The following is a 16,903-nucleotide window of genomic DNA, read 5'->3' on the forward strand; positions in this document are numbered from 1 at the left end:
GTGAATAGATATTATTGTATATCACTATTGCCTACAAATCCTGGGCTGAAAATCAGAATCAATGGGGGTTTGGGTTTGCAAAATCGAAACCCGAATGAGAAGGATTTGCAAAATCAGTCCTAGCTTTGAATTACTCTAATCATAATGGCAGCACTGTAGGTGGTAGGTGAGGTGCTGCAGGAATAATAAGATACACATCAGTTATTAGGCCTGTGATCAGTGGGAGGCTAGTAACAGCCATATACACTGAGAAACATAGAACTGATGATACAAGCTTTCATTTCCCCAGGTTTAAAGCAAAAGGGGTAGTTAGTTAATAAATTATGCAACTATTTAACTGTATAGGGAGATCTTTCCAGCCCCAGAGGCTCCTTAGCTACCATACAAACTGAATCAGCTGTATCACTTTCCACTGGGGAAAACACGGAGAAGGGTGTGATCTGGAGGAATGAGGTTCATCCACTAGCATTTCCAGGTGGTTGCAGAGACCACCCCAACAAGGACCAAGAGCACAGCCAGACCAATGTGTATCTGATCCAAAGGAACTTGCACAGGCACAAGCTGGTATGTCTCAAGTCACATAAGACAGACAGCAATTACACTGATTCCCATTAAACATACCCTCAGCAGTGTCAATTCATTTTATTCTGACCCTGAAATGTTCTGTGTTTTGGTAGAGTCAGACCAGTATCACGATCTGCTAAATACAATAATACACTTGGTGTATGACTTTTAATAGATAGATATGCTGTATTCACAAACAAACTCTATGCATATAGACATCAGATTTTCCCCCATAGTCTAGCTTATGTTTACTCAAGATTAGTCTGACCTGAGTAGCTGGTATACAGCTAAAATACAGCTAAATAATATACACGACCTTACCGCAAAGGATCCGAGAGAAAGCCATCTGCACTTGTATGAGACCAAATAGAAACAGATGCTTTCAAAAGTCCTTCCCTTCCTGTGGAGCAGTTGTATGCAATAGAAGACAACGGGTGTTGCAGCTGTTGTTATTTTGTTTCAAGATTATATAGGTGTCATGGAAAGTAAAATGAAAGATCTTTATCAAAAGTGGGGACTTCCACAATGTGAAGCTCCTCCACAGATTCCCTCCCTTGGGGAAGCAAATCCCCTCCTTTTTCAGAGTCTGGTGACCCAGTTCCCTCTCCAAGCCTGTCTCTGCACTCTGGTGACAGACTTACCCCGTACTCTGGAGTCAGAAATTGCTGTTAGCCTAGTAGACACAAAGCTTGGAAATTCACTCCTATGAACCAGACCATTTATAAATTAGCTTTGACACTTATTTCAGCTCGGACAAGATGGTTTATGCCAGTGGTTAGTCTGCCCAAAATATTTCTAGGACAGTCTTCCAGATCTTTGTTGTTAATGATACACAATGGCTAAACAGCCAACATGGGAAGCAGTATCATTTAATATCATTTTTATTTGTAATTTTAAAACCTAGAAAAGGCAGGAAAATACCTATTTACTTCAAACTAAACAAAAGTTGGATTACAAAACTGATGCAAGCAACAAACCTTTTAGTGAAAAAGGACTCCCTTAAAGGATTCCCATAAAAGTCATTTCCACATACGAAAAGGAGCTGTGAATCTTTTGGATCAATGTCAAAAAGAACCACTCCTCAAAGAAAATGATGACTTGTCAGAGATATCTTGAGCTGAGTAGTGAGCTAACCAAAACAACACCTAAACTATCTGACACCATCTACTAAGATATTTGCCAGAAAGGAGAAAACAGTATTACTGAAGAACATACACACTTTTCAAAATGCAAGATTAAATGAGTTATTACTAGAAGTAGAAAGAAATAGAACCTGTAGAAAGTGTATTATTTAATTACATGAGAGTGAATGATCCCAAAAGTTTCACTGTCCCTCAGAGATCAGAAAAGGAGTAAATCCTAAACTTTCAGGAGACTGATATATGTGGATGGGAGAACAGGAGAGAAACACAAGGTAATATTAGTAATACTACATAGTATTTGCCTCATTTTACCCTACATGAATCTAAGATGGTCTCAAAAGAAGCAGGTTCTAAAGAAGCATTTGAAAGAAGATAAATATTGACATTTTCTTAATACTCTTGTCAGATGATAGCTTTTCATACAAAAGTACTGCAGGAGTCAGAGAGAGAATAATGTTCTTGCATCATGAACTTGTATCTCAGAAAAGATTAGATTCATTGTAACAAAAATGAAGTTTTGAAGTTCCTTCTTCCAGTTGTGTTTGCCTTTTTTTCTTTATAAAAACATGCAGCTAAAATTTATGGTTGAAGTCTAGCCTTTTCAGTGCCAAGGACTGGATGGTGATGCCTTAAGTTTCTAAGGATCTGCAGGTATGTAGATAGCTGTACATACTCTAGCTATTTTAGGTTTTAAACAGATCACACAACCTTTAGTTAATCCCTTAGTTACACCTGCCGGGAGTTGGACTGCCCAGAGCTTTATCATGCTTTGCACGCATACTTCTGCCATGCTGAAACACGAGACAAACCCTTGTAAGTGATCCAGCTGGATCACTTACGAAGGGGCAAAAAGGGAACATGATGTCCGTATGACAAAGTAGTAAGATTCCTCTAGTTAACTGTTTTTTAATTTCCACACTACCCTGTAGGAAATTAGCCAAGATTCCAAAAACATAAAAGCTCTAATTCTCACTTAGGTGTCTGTATTGTTCTGTAAGCTCATACTTGGAAACTTTGAATTATGTGAACTTTAGTTCCTTATCACTGCCTGATAACTGAGGGATGAACTCTTTATTTCTGTGTTTGTACAGTACTGTGTACAAATTGGGCTCTGTCCTCATTAAAGCTTTCAAGTGGTATAAAACTAAAACCAGACAAACAACTATTTTTACATTCCTGGATCTGCTGATAGAAATTCATATTAGGCCTTAACACTTAATGGAAGGAAGCTAACAGAAGTGCTTCTGCATTTTAAGTGCTGGCACAGGTTTTCAGATTTACTTTCTGGAAATCAGATAACCAAACAAACAAGAAGTCATACAATTGAGTGCAAGGTAGCCATTAAAATGTAAACTCCTAACCATGCCCTCCAAAGTGAATCACCTTACGAGTGTCCTGTGCAGGCTTCATCTTGTCTTTTGGTCCAAGGCATAATCAGAGGAGACAGATTTCAAAAAGGTAGGAACCTGTTTGGCTGCTTAAATAGCACTAATGATATATTTGCTCCTGCTACTCATGTATATCATCTCCATAAGGAATACTGGTGAGTTAGATAAATGGAGCACTGGAACTACCAGCTGCTCACGTGACTCCTTGGCACCACGTCTAGGGCATGAGAGCCTGCTTTACTTCAAAAAGTTCCAAATTACTGTTTTTACTATGATCTGCACTCAGAGTTTTAAATAATCATTGTGAACAATTTTCCATTAATATTCTCAAGTAACTTCCCTTAGAAAAGCTCTGGCATTTCTAGTATCTACCATCGATCTCTCCTCTGTATGTGTCCCCTTAAATGAAAGGAAATCAAGTTTTAGCATCTGCAGTAGATTTTGCAATGAGTTCCCAGGGTCTGCAAGCCTCCTGCGTGAAAAATTGCCTCCTGTTCTTTATATGGAAACCTCCTACCAACTTCCTGCAGTGCCCTGCAGACACTGTGCTGCACGAGACAAGGAGCAGTAACCCCTGGCCACTCCTCCACGCCACACAGCATTTTGAAGATTTATATAATCTCTTCTATAAGACAGCCATCTCAGTAGTTTTCCACCCAGAAGCTCTTCAGAACATCATTGATGATGCCTGTTGCCCTTCCCTGAGGTTTACCAGTTCTCCTGTTTTTGACCAGAACTGCACAGAGAACTTGAGAGCAAACCAGAGCTTTATACAGTAGCACACTGATCTTCTACGGTTGGCATTCTGTTCACCTCATTAAATTTTTTTTATATTTGATTTGCTTTCTCCCACTGAGCAGTGAGCTGAAGGTCTCGTGGAACTACCGCTTAAAATCCTCATGAGGGGTAATGGTTTACTTGGCCTTAAAAAGGAAAATATTTTTCTTTCAGATTGGAAGTTCCACAAAAGCCTCAGGAATGTGTCTTAAATAACACTGTTATGCTAAGAAAATGATTTATTATTATTATAATTTAAAGGGAGTATAGCATTAAAAAGGAGAGAAATATCTGAAATCTTGTCATGGAGGACAAGTCTAGAAAAACATCTTTTTTTAATATATCAGTTTCTTACGCCTCTGTTCTTAAACAGGAATGTCTGTTAAAGTGACATGTGCCCTATTACTTTAGAGAAAGCAGGAGCATGGTTTTACAGCTCACATGGTCATTAGTTTCTGCACTATGTTTACATATGGGTTTTCTGAGAACACAGAACTTTACATTTAGTGAAGTTTAGCTTCAGTAAAAGAATATACTTACTTGAAATATATGTTCTTAAAATTTTAGACAACCATTTTAAAACTTTCATTATTAGTTTATCCTCAGAGGAAACCTCCTTCAACAAAGTTGTGATTTGAGAGAAGTCTCTACCCACTCCACAGTCTGCACAGTAGTAAAAGGAACAATTTAGGTGCAAAGTACAATTTGCTATCACCATCAAGCATCGATGCTGCTTAATTTATTTGTTTTTTCTTTGTTTTCTTCTCACCCTGAATATCTTTCCAAGGAGTGCAATGATCTTTCTCATACAGAAAGAAATACCACTGCTTCGAGAGAGAACTTGGTAAGCAAAACCCTGAGCATGTCAGTCACTCAGGCAGCATGGTACTTCTGTAGTCAATAAGCTGAAAATTATAAATATGTTGAAATGTTTTCCTGGATTAGGATCCCAAGGACAAATTGGTTGTTACTATTCCGTGTACCTATATTTCAGCCACTTTAGCTCAGACACACAATTACAACAAACATTTTGAAAGGCTGTCTGTCCCGGAACAAAAGCTTTCCATTCAATTGTCCTCCTGTGATTAGGATGGCAAATGATAATTCAAGCATATATGATAGTTAAATACAACACACCCTTCCCTATCTCTGTCCTAAAAGTATAGTGTATATATATTTTAACTCAGATAAATGGATAGCTATAATTTTGCAGATCTGCTTTAGTGATAAGCAAAATAAGAGTTGAAGCAGCACAAGTGAGGAAAGAAATAAGAAAAAAAAAAGTATACGTAACTGCTAGTGGGAAGCTATTTTCTTTGGGTTGTTTATACAGTTCTTGGAAGGAGGGAGGTTCCTACAGAGCTAAGACCTTTATCATTGCTCAGAATTGCCCTCTGCAGTGACTTTTCTCCCCCCAACTACACAGAGTGTATCCCTCTCACAGAGCTCATGCTCTCACTTAGCTGCCTAACAAAGTGGTATGACAGCTTGATCTATGCCAGTTCTTGGGTGCTAATGTTACATTAAAAAAATATGAGCAGTCTCATTTATTTCAGATACATAGAAGTCAACTGCAAACTACTCTCTGCATAAAAAGATGTGACATTTTAATAATTTAGGTGCTGATCTGACAAGGACTCATGTAAAGTTCTTCCTTATTTGTACCCTGTTCTTTCACTATGGCCAGTCTGAATTAAGTTAAAGGGACTCTTTGTTGTGAATGCAGCTAAGCACTAGCATAAATCTTTGCATAACCTGTCCTAATCTATCAGTCAAGACAGCTTCAGGAGTACTGCACAGGAGCACAAAGAGATAAAGTCCTAGAGAGCTCTACAATGGGGCTCATGTAACAGACTAGATGGAAGTGATTAATTAGATTTCCTAATACTTGAAGCACAGAATCAACCTTATAGGGTTGCTTGATAGTAAGCCAGAGTCATATAAGTCTCCAAAGCAAAAATTTCCCATACAGAAGAAAAGAATGAGGAACATAGCAAATTTTCTGAAGTGTTGAAAACAACCCAAAATATTCTCAGACAAAACAGAATTTAAGAGAAAGACCAAGAGAAGAAAGATACTCTTTGAATACCTTAGATCACTAGAAATGGTGACCAATTTCAAGCATGCCATTCAGTTGAAACAATATATTTCAATCACCAGATGGATCATCCACACCAGGAAAGTAGGATCAATCTACAAACCCTCTCTGAAGGGTTTGCATTACTTTTTGTATCTGGACATAACACATAACCCGTAACACATTTTCCGTAAGAGAAGAGTTTATTACAAGAGGAACAAAACATAAGTTTTCATCTTGTTAGATAAAAGTTTTTTCTCCGTCAGACAACAATAATATTATCCAGACATTTCTAGCTCACCAGGATATAAAGCATTCTTTTAATTATTTCGAGTGGAAAATAGGCAAAGAAAACACATTTTTCTTTTCTTGCCTTTTTTTTTTTTAATATGATACTTTTCTACACATGATGCAAGCTTTGTGAAAGAGAATTTCTATGGGCTAAATAATTTTTAATAATCTCTTAAAGCATTTACATCACTCAGAAGCTATTTAATTTTTGCTCTGACACTCCCTGCTAGTCAGATTTCACAAAGAAGCCATCAGATTCTCAGAAAGATGAGGCCAATGACAGTAACTCACAGGAAACAACAGACTGCAGCTACCCAAGAGCAATTCCGGAGCTTCACAAGTTGTTGTACTCAAAGCTGAACAGTAACAGTGAGTCAAAACAAGCACCTGAAAATCCTCAACTTCTCATTGTAGTCATCACTAATAGAAAGCAGAACTGGAGACAAACACCCTTGCCTAGGATTTTTTTTTTCCAAAATACTTGTGATAGCTGCAGGAAAAACATAGCCATTTCTGTAGCATTGTGCACAAACCACAAATTAAACATTTTGAGCACCCATTGATATTTTATAGTAAAGAAAAATAGCCCTCGGTTTGGATGTTGCTGTAAGCTGTTGCAAGTGAATAAATAGATAAAATAATTAAGCAGAAAAATTATAGGCTTCCATTAAAAAAGTCATAACATTTCCCAAGAAAAAAAAAGCTGAAGGAAAAACAAGCAAAACAAAACCCCTGAGTTTCTGTGGCTGCAAGTTGTTTTCACCAAAACATAAAATTACTTTACCAGTAGGAATGCATCATTATATTCACATTCAGTATTGCCTCAGTAAAATGCTTTGCATAAAAACATCAAACTGAAGATCATGCAACATAGAGGACATATTAACGAAAAAGTCAGCCAGTGCCTTCTTGAATTCTCTTCATAAGTATTTTGGAAATTTCTGTGTTGTGCTCATGCATGTTCCATAAATCACTACAATATAATCTTAGAACATGGCATAAAAAAAATAAATATACAAAACCACATTTTACTAATTTTACAGTACTCCAAAGGTGGTAACTTCATATAAAACTGATTCAATTAAAATTTGGCTGAGTACAACTCCTCTTCAAGTCTCAATGCTTAGTTTACCTCTTTTAAAAAATAATCTTACTACTTCCATCATTAAATATCCAAGATTACTATATGATACACTTGTTGTTTGCTTTTTCAAAACTCAGTAACATTTTAACCTTTAAAAAAAAACCCTTTTTAAAAAAAGGAATAAAATTAAACATTACTTTTAGTAGTCAATCAAGTAATTGTTGCTGCAACTGAAATTTCTCTAAATATCTAGTTCCTTCAATATATCTATATGAAAAATTGATTAGTTAAAGAAACTTTAGTGACCATCTACCTGTTTACTCTACTTACCCATTTCTTGTCTGGTACTGCAGATTCCTGTCCCATATTTTTGTAACTCTTTGGCCACAGTTTTCAATGCATTAGCATCTGTTTCTGCAAAGCCGAGGTAGTTATAAGAACCCATATTGATTACATTCTTGATAGTCCTTCCTGTAAACCTATAATTAAAGCAAATTTTAAAGAAAGGTTCAACCCTCCCTCCCATTCCAACCAAAACCAAAAGAAAAAAAATGCCCATAAATTTTGTTGATTCCTCATACTTTAATATCTTAATAGTTTTTTTTTTCCCAGTGTCTTTTTTTTTTCTTGACTAAATACTGCAACCTTCTCAATATTTTACTGGTATGGGGTGGAATGGTGCCTTTATGGATCTTTTTTAAAAAAGAAAACACCTTGCACTTCTTATAAGGAACTTAGAAACACTATTTATTCAAGTGATTTGTCAACAACCTCCACAAAGTTATTAATATGCCAGAGTTGTCACAGAAAAAAAATAGTTAAACATTAGGAAAATGGTGTGGGAAACATTACCTTCCCAGTGAGCCCAAACCTATGGTCAACATAGCTAACCTACACACTTGGTTTGCTGGATTTCCTTATCTGTTTAGTTCAGCAACAGCTGGAATAAACAGAAGTCTTCAGGCTGAAAACTGTTCAAAACTCAGCTCAAAGGCTCATTACATAAACCAGAAACCACGTTTACACAATACAAGAATTTATGACTTAAATCCTAACACAGCGGTACAACAAAGCTAGTTGCAATAGTCTGACTAAAGGTCTGTTATTATAAATGACCTAAAAATACTCTTGTTTGTGATGCCACAGCCAATTAGTGCCCGTTTGTGTTAGAGTTTGGTCTTTCCATACTGCTTTGCCAATCGGTATACAGAAGAATGGGAACAGATTTTCAGCACCATACTGATTCCAGCCAAAAAAAAAAAAAAAAAAGCCACTGTATGATGTTACAGAGCTGATGGACTCTATAACAGTGGCTTGTACAACTTTCTGTGCATTGCAGATTTACCAAAAGCTATTTTTATGAAGCTGACAACTGAAGATAGCAAGCAGACTCACCTAAATGTCCAATTGTAATCATCTGTAACACGTTCCATAAGGTCAAACTGTGGTCCTGGGACACTGCAAATTGGACGATTCCAGTTATCACGTATTCTCATATAGAGGTTTCTGGTGTAAAAGTTCTCAAAATCTTGATAAAGCGGCACAAAATCCTGGTTTGAAAACATGCAGAGGGTTATGTTGCTAGGAAAATGTATGTTTATGTACCTAAATTATTGCCATTAAAAGGAAAACATTTTTTTTTTAGAAAACAGAGAGTATTTAGTAAACAGCCACCTACTCCCAATGTCAACTACAATTCTTATCAGCAAATATCAGTTTAATTTCCCCAAAATACTATTACCAGTTACCAGTGTTGTGGCCAACAGGCAGGCCTAATTTTCCAGCCATTATTTGGAAAGCTGGAAAGGTAAGAAACCATTATTCTTTTCAAATAGAGTGTTTTGCTATGTACAGAGCAGACTGCAAAACTGGAACAAACAACTTATTATAATTCATTAAACACTGGATTTATTAGTTTGAAACTAATCCAGCATAATTGGTCTGGGCATTTTTGCTCTTGACCAGATGTGCAAACAGCCAGTTGACACACAAATGCCTCAGTTCAATGTTCAGTTGATAATTAGTTTGGAACTACGGGTTTTACTTGGAAATTAAATGAAAAGAAATACAAAATATATATATATAATAGAACAATCTACCCAATATTAGCCATTGGATACAATAACAACATGGCACGAAGTTATGTATGTAGGAGAAAGGAGAATTAACTGAGTATGTAATGCATGTGGGACAGTAAAAAGATTTAACTAGCATGCCTGGGATTACAATAGTTCATAAATTCCCAAATCATGAAGTGAACTAAGATGGTTATTGCATGAGAATGTGACTAGAGCCTTTGTACCACAATACTTCATCAGACAGTGCATGCACCTTTGAAAAGGCAAGGCAGAAGATACTATTTCAGGAATTTTAATTGTAAGAGGAACAGTAATACTATTCACACATTTCCTCCATTATGCCAGGTTTTATTTTAAATGCTAGCTGAAACCATAGAGAAGAAGGAGGAGCAACAAAAAAATCTAAACAAAGATGGAATGTGATTAAACTTGCTGAGGTGCAAGTTCCAGTCAGCACTATGGGGGTGTTGAAATTTCTTGGTTTGGACTCCCAGGAATTCAGACTACGTTAGGTCTGTGCAAAGACAGTGATTCCTGAGTATGCTGTGAGCAGTGGCTCAGCGAACATAAGTCAACAATTACAGATACACTAGCTCTGTCTATGGTTACAAAGGACAAGGTAAGATATCCAGTTGGGACACAGGAAGTTCAGGGTTTAAGAGCTTCGGAGGGTGGCATATTTAACCCAAAGGAGTTTCAGGGTTTTCTTTCTCTGTGGATTGACATAAGAGACTGCCTCAGCTCTGTGAGAAAATTCTGGCGCTCTCATGAACGACACCTCTCAGGCATATTGACTGTGAAATTTATGTTTTTCACATATGTTTAAATATTTAAGCTATAGTGCAATGTACGATTCCTTTCATCCCTGTGAAATACTGTTTTCTAAGATGAGAGATTTCTGTCTTTGCTAAGCTATTGCACGAAGTTTGGAAGCAGAGGAAAACTCAGTTGTAAACACATAACATCTTTTTCATACATACTTTTTGTTGTTCTCTCTCAGCAGCAATGTTACGTTTTTCTAGTCCCCAGGCTCTCATAAAATCTCGCAGGTAGCCAAATATTGTTCCCACTCCAAAACCCACGAAAGTAAGAACAGCAACATACATTGGTGCCTGCTCAAAGTGCTCAATAAATGCTTTTTTGGAGAGGCTTCCATTTGACACTCCATTCTTCTGAAAAGGCAGAACAGAAACTTGTGGTTAATAATTTTGTCTGAGCAAAGCTCATATCAAAATCTTAGACCTTGAGGCAAATATTTTTCCTCTAATGTGCCACAGATTGGGACAGGCATTTAGACCTCACAGTTTGTCAGTTCATGCAAACTCTCTTTGAAAAGACCTGCCCTCTAAATCTCTACCAACCACTGCAAATGTCTTCATTTCTCTCCTCTCATCATCAATGTCTTCAATTGCAGGTGCCTTCCCCACCACTCCCTAGCCTATTTTGAAAGATTTGATACTTATGAAAGACTGGCAACATATTATTGTGCAATTGGACAATTATTTCACAGGTGATTAGACGGAAACCACAATACTCTGTTCATGCAAGACGGAGCTATAAAAAGGAAGGGGTGGCACTGAAGACTCACCAGCACCAGGCCTGACTCTACTCCTAAAAGTCTTGTGTAATTCAATGCAGCAGCTAACCCTGCCTAAAGTAGGGCACCTTTAACACTATGTCCTTTAATGTGACTTTAGTCCAAAACAGCTACAATCCCAGCTTTTTATTTCTATTGCAATTTTGTAAACACATTTAATTATATTTTCAATAACCTCTTTCATACTTCTAACAATCCTTAAAAATAAAAGAAGTGGAGAGAAGGCTCCACGCCCGCATCCCTTGTTTGCTAAGATTAGTCACCCTTTTGTAAACAGCTTTTAAAAATTTACAACTCTGTGAACAACTATTTTGTTTTGAAAATGTTCTAAAACTTGACCTGTTCTAAATTAAAGAAACAAAATCTTTCAGTTACAAGTTTGTCAAACCAATGAATACTCCAGAGGCTTATCAGGATATTCTTTTGAGAAGGAAACTCCTTTGCTTCTGCAAAATATAACAGCATTTACAAATACTTTCCAGTAATATCCAACCTAATTGAAAAAAAAAATCAGAAAAACAATAATTGAGAGAATTGTGTCTTCTGCAAAACCAATACAAAATGAGACATATTTTTTGAGCATGTTATAAAGTATGTCTACATTTTCAAAGAAATGCCATTAATATATTGCTGCCTATAGGATGGATGAGCTAAAAAGGCTAAAAAGACTAGGGAAAGAAACAGAGACCTGCAAGGAAGAAGGAGTTTCCAAAGCTGGTTCTCACTGTGTGATTATGGATCTCTGAAGCAATTGTACACATTCACTCCTAGCTGAAAGTTGACTGTCCTTTTAGCACAAACTATTTATCATGAAAAACATTTTATAAGAATGGGTTAAACACATAGTCAAGTTATATAGCAGATTTGTGTATGAGACAACAGCATTTAAATATTTCATTGGGGATTAAGCTAAGTTACATTACTTTACATTTGCCATGAGCTAAGAGAATATTTATGGTCAGCTAAGGCAATTCATTTGACACAATAGTTTGTCAAGTCCTGAAGTGATAATGAACCCGAGCCCAGGGAATTAGCAGGATCATTTATCATTTTATCATTTTTATTAAGAAACACTTGGCTGGTTTTTATCTTGTCTAGGAACAAGGAAACTTTGGCTTATATTGGACTCAGCTGTTGCAGAACTGGAACCCTTTAGTTTGAGATTTTTTTCTGGGATTGGCTGCTGCTCTTTTAGGCAGTGAGTAATGATATATAGGCTAAACCATGTAAACATTATTACCTACTATTCTTAATACAAATGGCTAGTAGAAAGCACATGAATAATAGTAAAAGAACTAAGAATATGGAAACAGACACTGATCCACATATATCCTTGAAAAATTCCACAACAGTGCCATAAGAGCACAGATGGTCATTTACTGATGTCAAAGATGCCATTTTCTAAAATGGTGATGGTTTATGAATGATGAAATCCAAGTGTCAGCTGGAACAAGGCAGGGTAAACAAATCTCCTTTCCCTCTCTCGTCTCCCATTCAAACAAGTATCTTCTTTAAAATGCAAAATGAGGAAAACAAAAGTCATTTAATTTAACCATTCAGTCATGAAAATGTAAAGAGAGTCTCAGGATTGGAATAACCAAAAAAGTGGATCTGCCACTTTTGGATAGTGGTTATGTGGATGCACTTGCACAAACCTTTAGATCCAATCATCAGAGTGACTGAACATCATGATGAATTTCAACAATTTTCAAGCAAGTCAAAATGGTCAGTTGTGAACTGCCATTTTATATTAATCTACTGTTGGATTTTTGCATATTATCATGAAGTTTTATTTGGAAAGAAAGAGCTGGAGTTGGAGATTATGCATTTAAAGCATCTGCAGTGAGGATGGATGTAATGACGCCCTTCATGGTAGCACCAAAATGAAATACAGCAGATCTCCTACATAACTTTGATTCAGAGATCACATCAGGTACTCCTCTGAATTTTTCACCCACAAGTATATTTTCTGCAAGAATACCTACAGTGGACAGTATCTAGGCCCACAATCTCCACCTTGGTAATTCTTGGAAGCAAATGGTCAAACAAAGATTATAAAAGCAGTTATGAAGAATGATACTTTCCTGAGTATATCTCCCAGCTTCTAGCAAATTTGTGGCTTAGAAACTTAGAAAATGGTATGTCACATTTAATAGTTATAAATTGATAAGTAATTTGGGTGTTTTTGAACACATGAATATTGTGGAAATGATTTGTGAATTGTTATGACGGATTTATTATAAAACTTTCTCATAATTTAATTTGATAATTTATGATCATTGTTCCCTTTTAAGCTTTTCTGTTCAACCAATTATGCTAATCATAATTTTCTGTACTTGCATGACTTTGACCGACACTCATCTCTTCCCACACTGAAGTCTTAATTTATTTAGTTTTAGTCCACTCTAATAGTTTACACAGGGGATAAAAATCTAGCTCTTAATGCTCACCCTTCTCTTCCCTTTGTCTAGTTCAAACCTTTCTGAGTTTCAGGGTATGGGAATTAAAATTACATCTAATGCTTGAGGGCATCGTGTGGATTTATACACCTGCAAATGAAATTATTTTTTGCTTTTTTAAAGATTGAAAACATTCTCTCTGCCTTTTTGTGACAAGGTTTGCAGTTTCAGAAATATCCCTAATGATTACAGTAAATTCCTTCTTTGGTGGCAATAGTTTAGAGTATGCCTCTATCTTTGCTCATGAGGTTATTTTCCCCTTCCAAAATGTCCTCTATTCTTTAATTTGCTGGCATGCAATTTTTTCTATCATTTTATGAGTACACACAGTACCATGAGAACCTTTTGCAGATCTTGAGGTCTGGGATTAATGTGACTCTTCTATAAAGAATTCTTCATTGTCAACTCACATTATCACCTATTTCTCCTCACTCCTTTTTTCCTAGATCTTTGGTGAATATGTTAAAGAGCACAGGACTGATCAGACATCCCTGGAAGACCATTCCATGTATCTGTCCAGTCACCTTTTCAAAAACTGTATCTTACTTTTAACCTTCCATTTCTCTGGTGAATAGCAAACTTCAGTTGTGCATCATCTGAGTCACTCAGCAATTTTATGTTCTAAAAATCTTGAGCAAATATCCTTTGGTCTTTGTGAAATGCTAATCCACATTTTATTGTCTTATTTCAAAACATCTTCTGGCATTCCAAATCAAAGTAATTTCTCACTAATCAGCCACAGATCACTAATAAGCCACTAATCATTCCATTGTGACTGAAGGCCACAGTGGCAGATGGGTCACTGACCACTGCAAATTGGTGTCTAGAAGGACACTTGCAGCCATAGAATTCATGAGCAAAATTTTGAAGCCAATGTAGCGAACAGAAGCTTTGGTAATGGAGTTAGTGCATCCAGCTTTAAATCTAGTAGTCTTATAGCCCCACATTTAATTGTTACTAAATGTTTTGAAACAAGATATATTTTTTCCCTAATGAAGAACCTCATTCTAACCTCTTGAGTTTTTAAAATGTAAAAATCAAAAGATAACAACAGACCTATTAGGAGTATTACAATGGGTATCAGTATAAATATTAGATACAAAGGGCACACAACAATTCTAACCAAAATAGCTCCCTTCAAAAATAAACCAAACTGATCTCAAAGTCTGTCAAACATATTTCTGGCAACAGCTTTAAAAAGAGCAAACTACAAAACACAATATTTTCATTAGTAAAGAAAAATAACATATAATTATAAAATATGAATAATACTTAAATAATATTTAACTGAATGACATTAAGAAAGGTGTTAAAATTATAGATACTTGTTTCTCACTTACTTTGGTGTCCTCTTAAATGTCTCTGTTCACATATTTCACATAGCTGGCATGAGCCACAGATGTATCAAGAAGAGGGCTATTAGTTAAATATCATGGAGACGCTATGGAGACATTACTAAATTTGAGTCTTGGCCCTGATTAGTTTACTAATATGGAAGTAACTGCTTCTGCTGATATAAATTAGGAGTAAACCACATCAGCAGAATTGTGCTTGTGAAACTGAGACCTGATAACTTATCTTTTCACACAAGTCTGTTCAGTAGTGATGTTGTATACTCTAAGAAAATTCAGAAATCCTAATCTTCTTGAAATTTATCTTTATCAAAACTTTTGTGAACTATTATGTCCATTTCCAATATAGTAGTAGTATGCGAGTACAGCTATAACCAGGGAGTAAAACTATTGGGAGAAAAACATAGTCTTTGTTTCTAAATTTTACTTGTCCACAAGGAATGAAATTTGATCCAGAAACACATACGACTTTCTTTTACTCTCCTTCCATTTAAGAAGAATGTTTCATTTTTTTCTGGATTAGACTTTATCATGTTGTTGCATAAAAACTACAAAAACATAATGCAAGCTGACTGATCCACATTCAGCTTCCAAGACAGACATGAATATGAAGAGGTAGGTGTTGAAAACTGTGAAACAAATGATAGCCATGTTTGCTCAATATTTGCGAGATTTCAGAAGGCCACTGAAATCTTGAGAGCAGATTAGAGCAGTGCTACTGCCCAAAACTGATAAGAGCACAGACTAATAATCACTGATGCAACCCTTTCTACCTGGTTGCTTGCAAAGTGTCACACAATGTCTTGGTTCTAGATCTACATTTCTTCCCTAACACTGCAAGTGAGAGATCCTAAGTATATGTAATGTTAGGTACTCCAGGATGAAAGAGACAGTCAAACCCAGCTGCAGGTAGAACATGGGACCTATAGAGACTTGTGACTTCTGGAGCACAGGCTGAAGACAGAGTTCCTTTTTAGAAACACAGTCCCTCAGGGAAAAGAAAATTGAAATAATGACAATCAAAAGTTTCCTCCAACGAATAAACCATTGAGACAGATCGAGACTTCCTCAGTCACAGGATATAAAACCCTTTAAGTACATTATGTCTTCTCTGTTGAGACTCTTAGAGATCTGAGCTTCTAATGTGAGAAACCAAGGATGTCGACACGGGGGGAATTCACAGCTTACTGAACTACACAGACAAGCCTTAAATTAAAAATAATCAGGAAATCGATGCATCTAGAAGATGCCAAAATTAAAGGTAGAGCCTCTTGCACTGTGACCAAGCCGTGCAAGTCACATACTACACAAACAGTAAAGATCAAGCAGCCTTAACAGCTTTACTCCTTATTTCTGTGTACGTGCAGAATCATTAGCAGATCACTGATTCTTGCTGAAGTCTTAGGAAAAAATATACACCAAATAATGAAATAATCTGTAAAGAGAAAGAATAAAACTTCTAAGACTGTCCAGAAGGTTTTGGAACACATATATTATCTTTAAAATAACTTTGGTACTTAGGAATCCAGGTACTATTGACTTACTGGAGCTATGGAATCTAACAACTCATCAACTCTGAAAAATTTACCTTGCAAATAGTGTTAGCTGCTGCTTGTTCTGCACTGTTACTTTAAGTTTGTATGAAGATTGTGTCTTTTCATGGTCATCAGGAAATGGCTTTTGTTAATCAACTGTTATCTAAGTACAACTAAACGTACGGCCTTGCTCTATCTCTTCACGACAGCATATTGCAAGCCAGTACTGGCACAGGGAGGAATCTTTACTTGCCACACTACCCACCAAGGTATCAGTCAAGCACAAGTGACACCAACATATTCACCTCATAAGAAATTATTTCTGCATCAAATAATTATGTTCTCCCATGCCAGCTATGACACTAATACTATGAAAATTCAGATCTGAATGACAAGCAAATAAAAAATATCCTGCCAAATATAAAATGCTTTTACAGAATTAGGAAGAAAAACCCCTCACTCTAACTATATTTTTTCAGAGTAAATATTTTACTGTGAGAGTACTTGTTCCAGATGCAACACAGATAGTTTTAGAACTCCTTGTCTCTCAGATTTATAG

The 16,903-nt window shown here is 36.3% G+C and overlaps 1 protein-coding gene across 1 annotated transcript in view; it reads right to left on the reverse strand.

Annotated features, from left to right (window-relative positions):
• SPTLC3 (serine palmitoyltransferase long chain base subunit 3) overlaps positions 1-16,903 on the reverse strand; it is an 83,009-nt gene that overhangs the window by 40,181 nt on the left and 25,925 nt on the right. Inside the window, exons 2-4 of the mRNA XM_088525998.1 lie at positions 10,382-10,573; positions 8,719-8,873; positions 7,654-7,802 (exon numbers count right to left, since the gene is read on the reverse strand). Coding sequence (XP_088382124.1) covers positions 7,654-7,802; positions 8,719-8,873; positions 10,382-10,573 — 496 coding nt within the window. The remainder of the gene's footprint in view (positions 1-7,653; positions 7,803-8,718; positions 8,874-10,381; positions 10,574-16,903) is intronic.

Source organism: Tinamus guttatus, unplaced genomic scaffold (assembly GCF_059628265.1).
Source record: "Tinamus guttatus ecotype Peru unplaced genomic scaffold, ASM5962826v1 Tinamus_guttatus_pri_ptg000241l, whole genome shotgun sequence".
NCBI lineage: Eukaryota > Metazoa > Chordata > Aves > Tinamiformes > Tinamidae > Tinamus > Tinamus guttatus.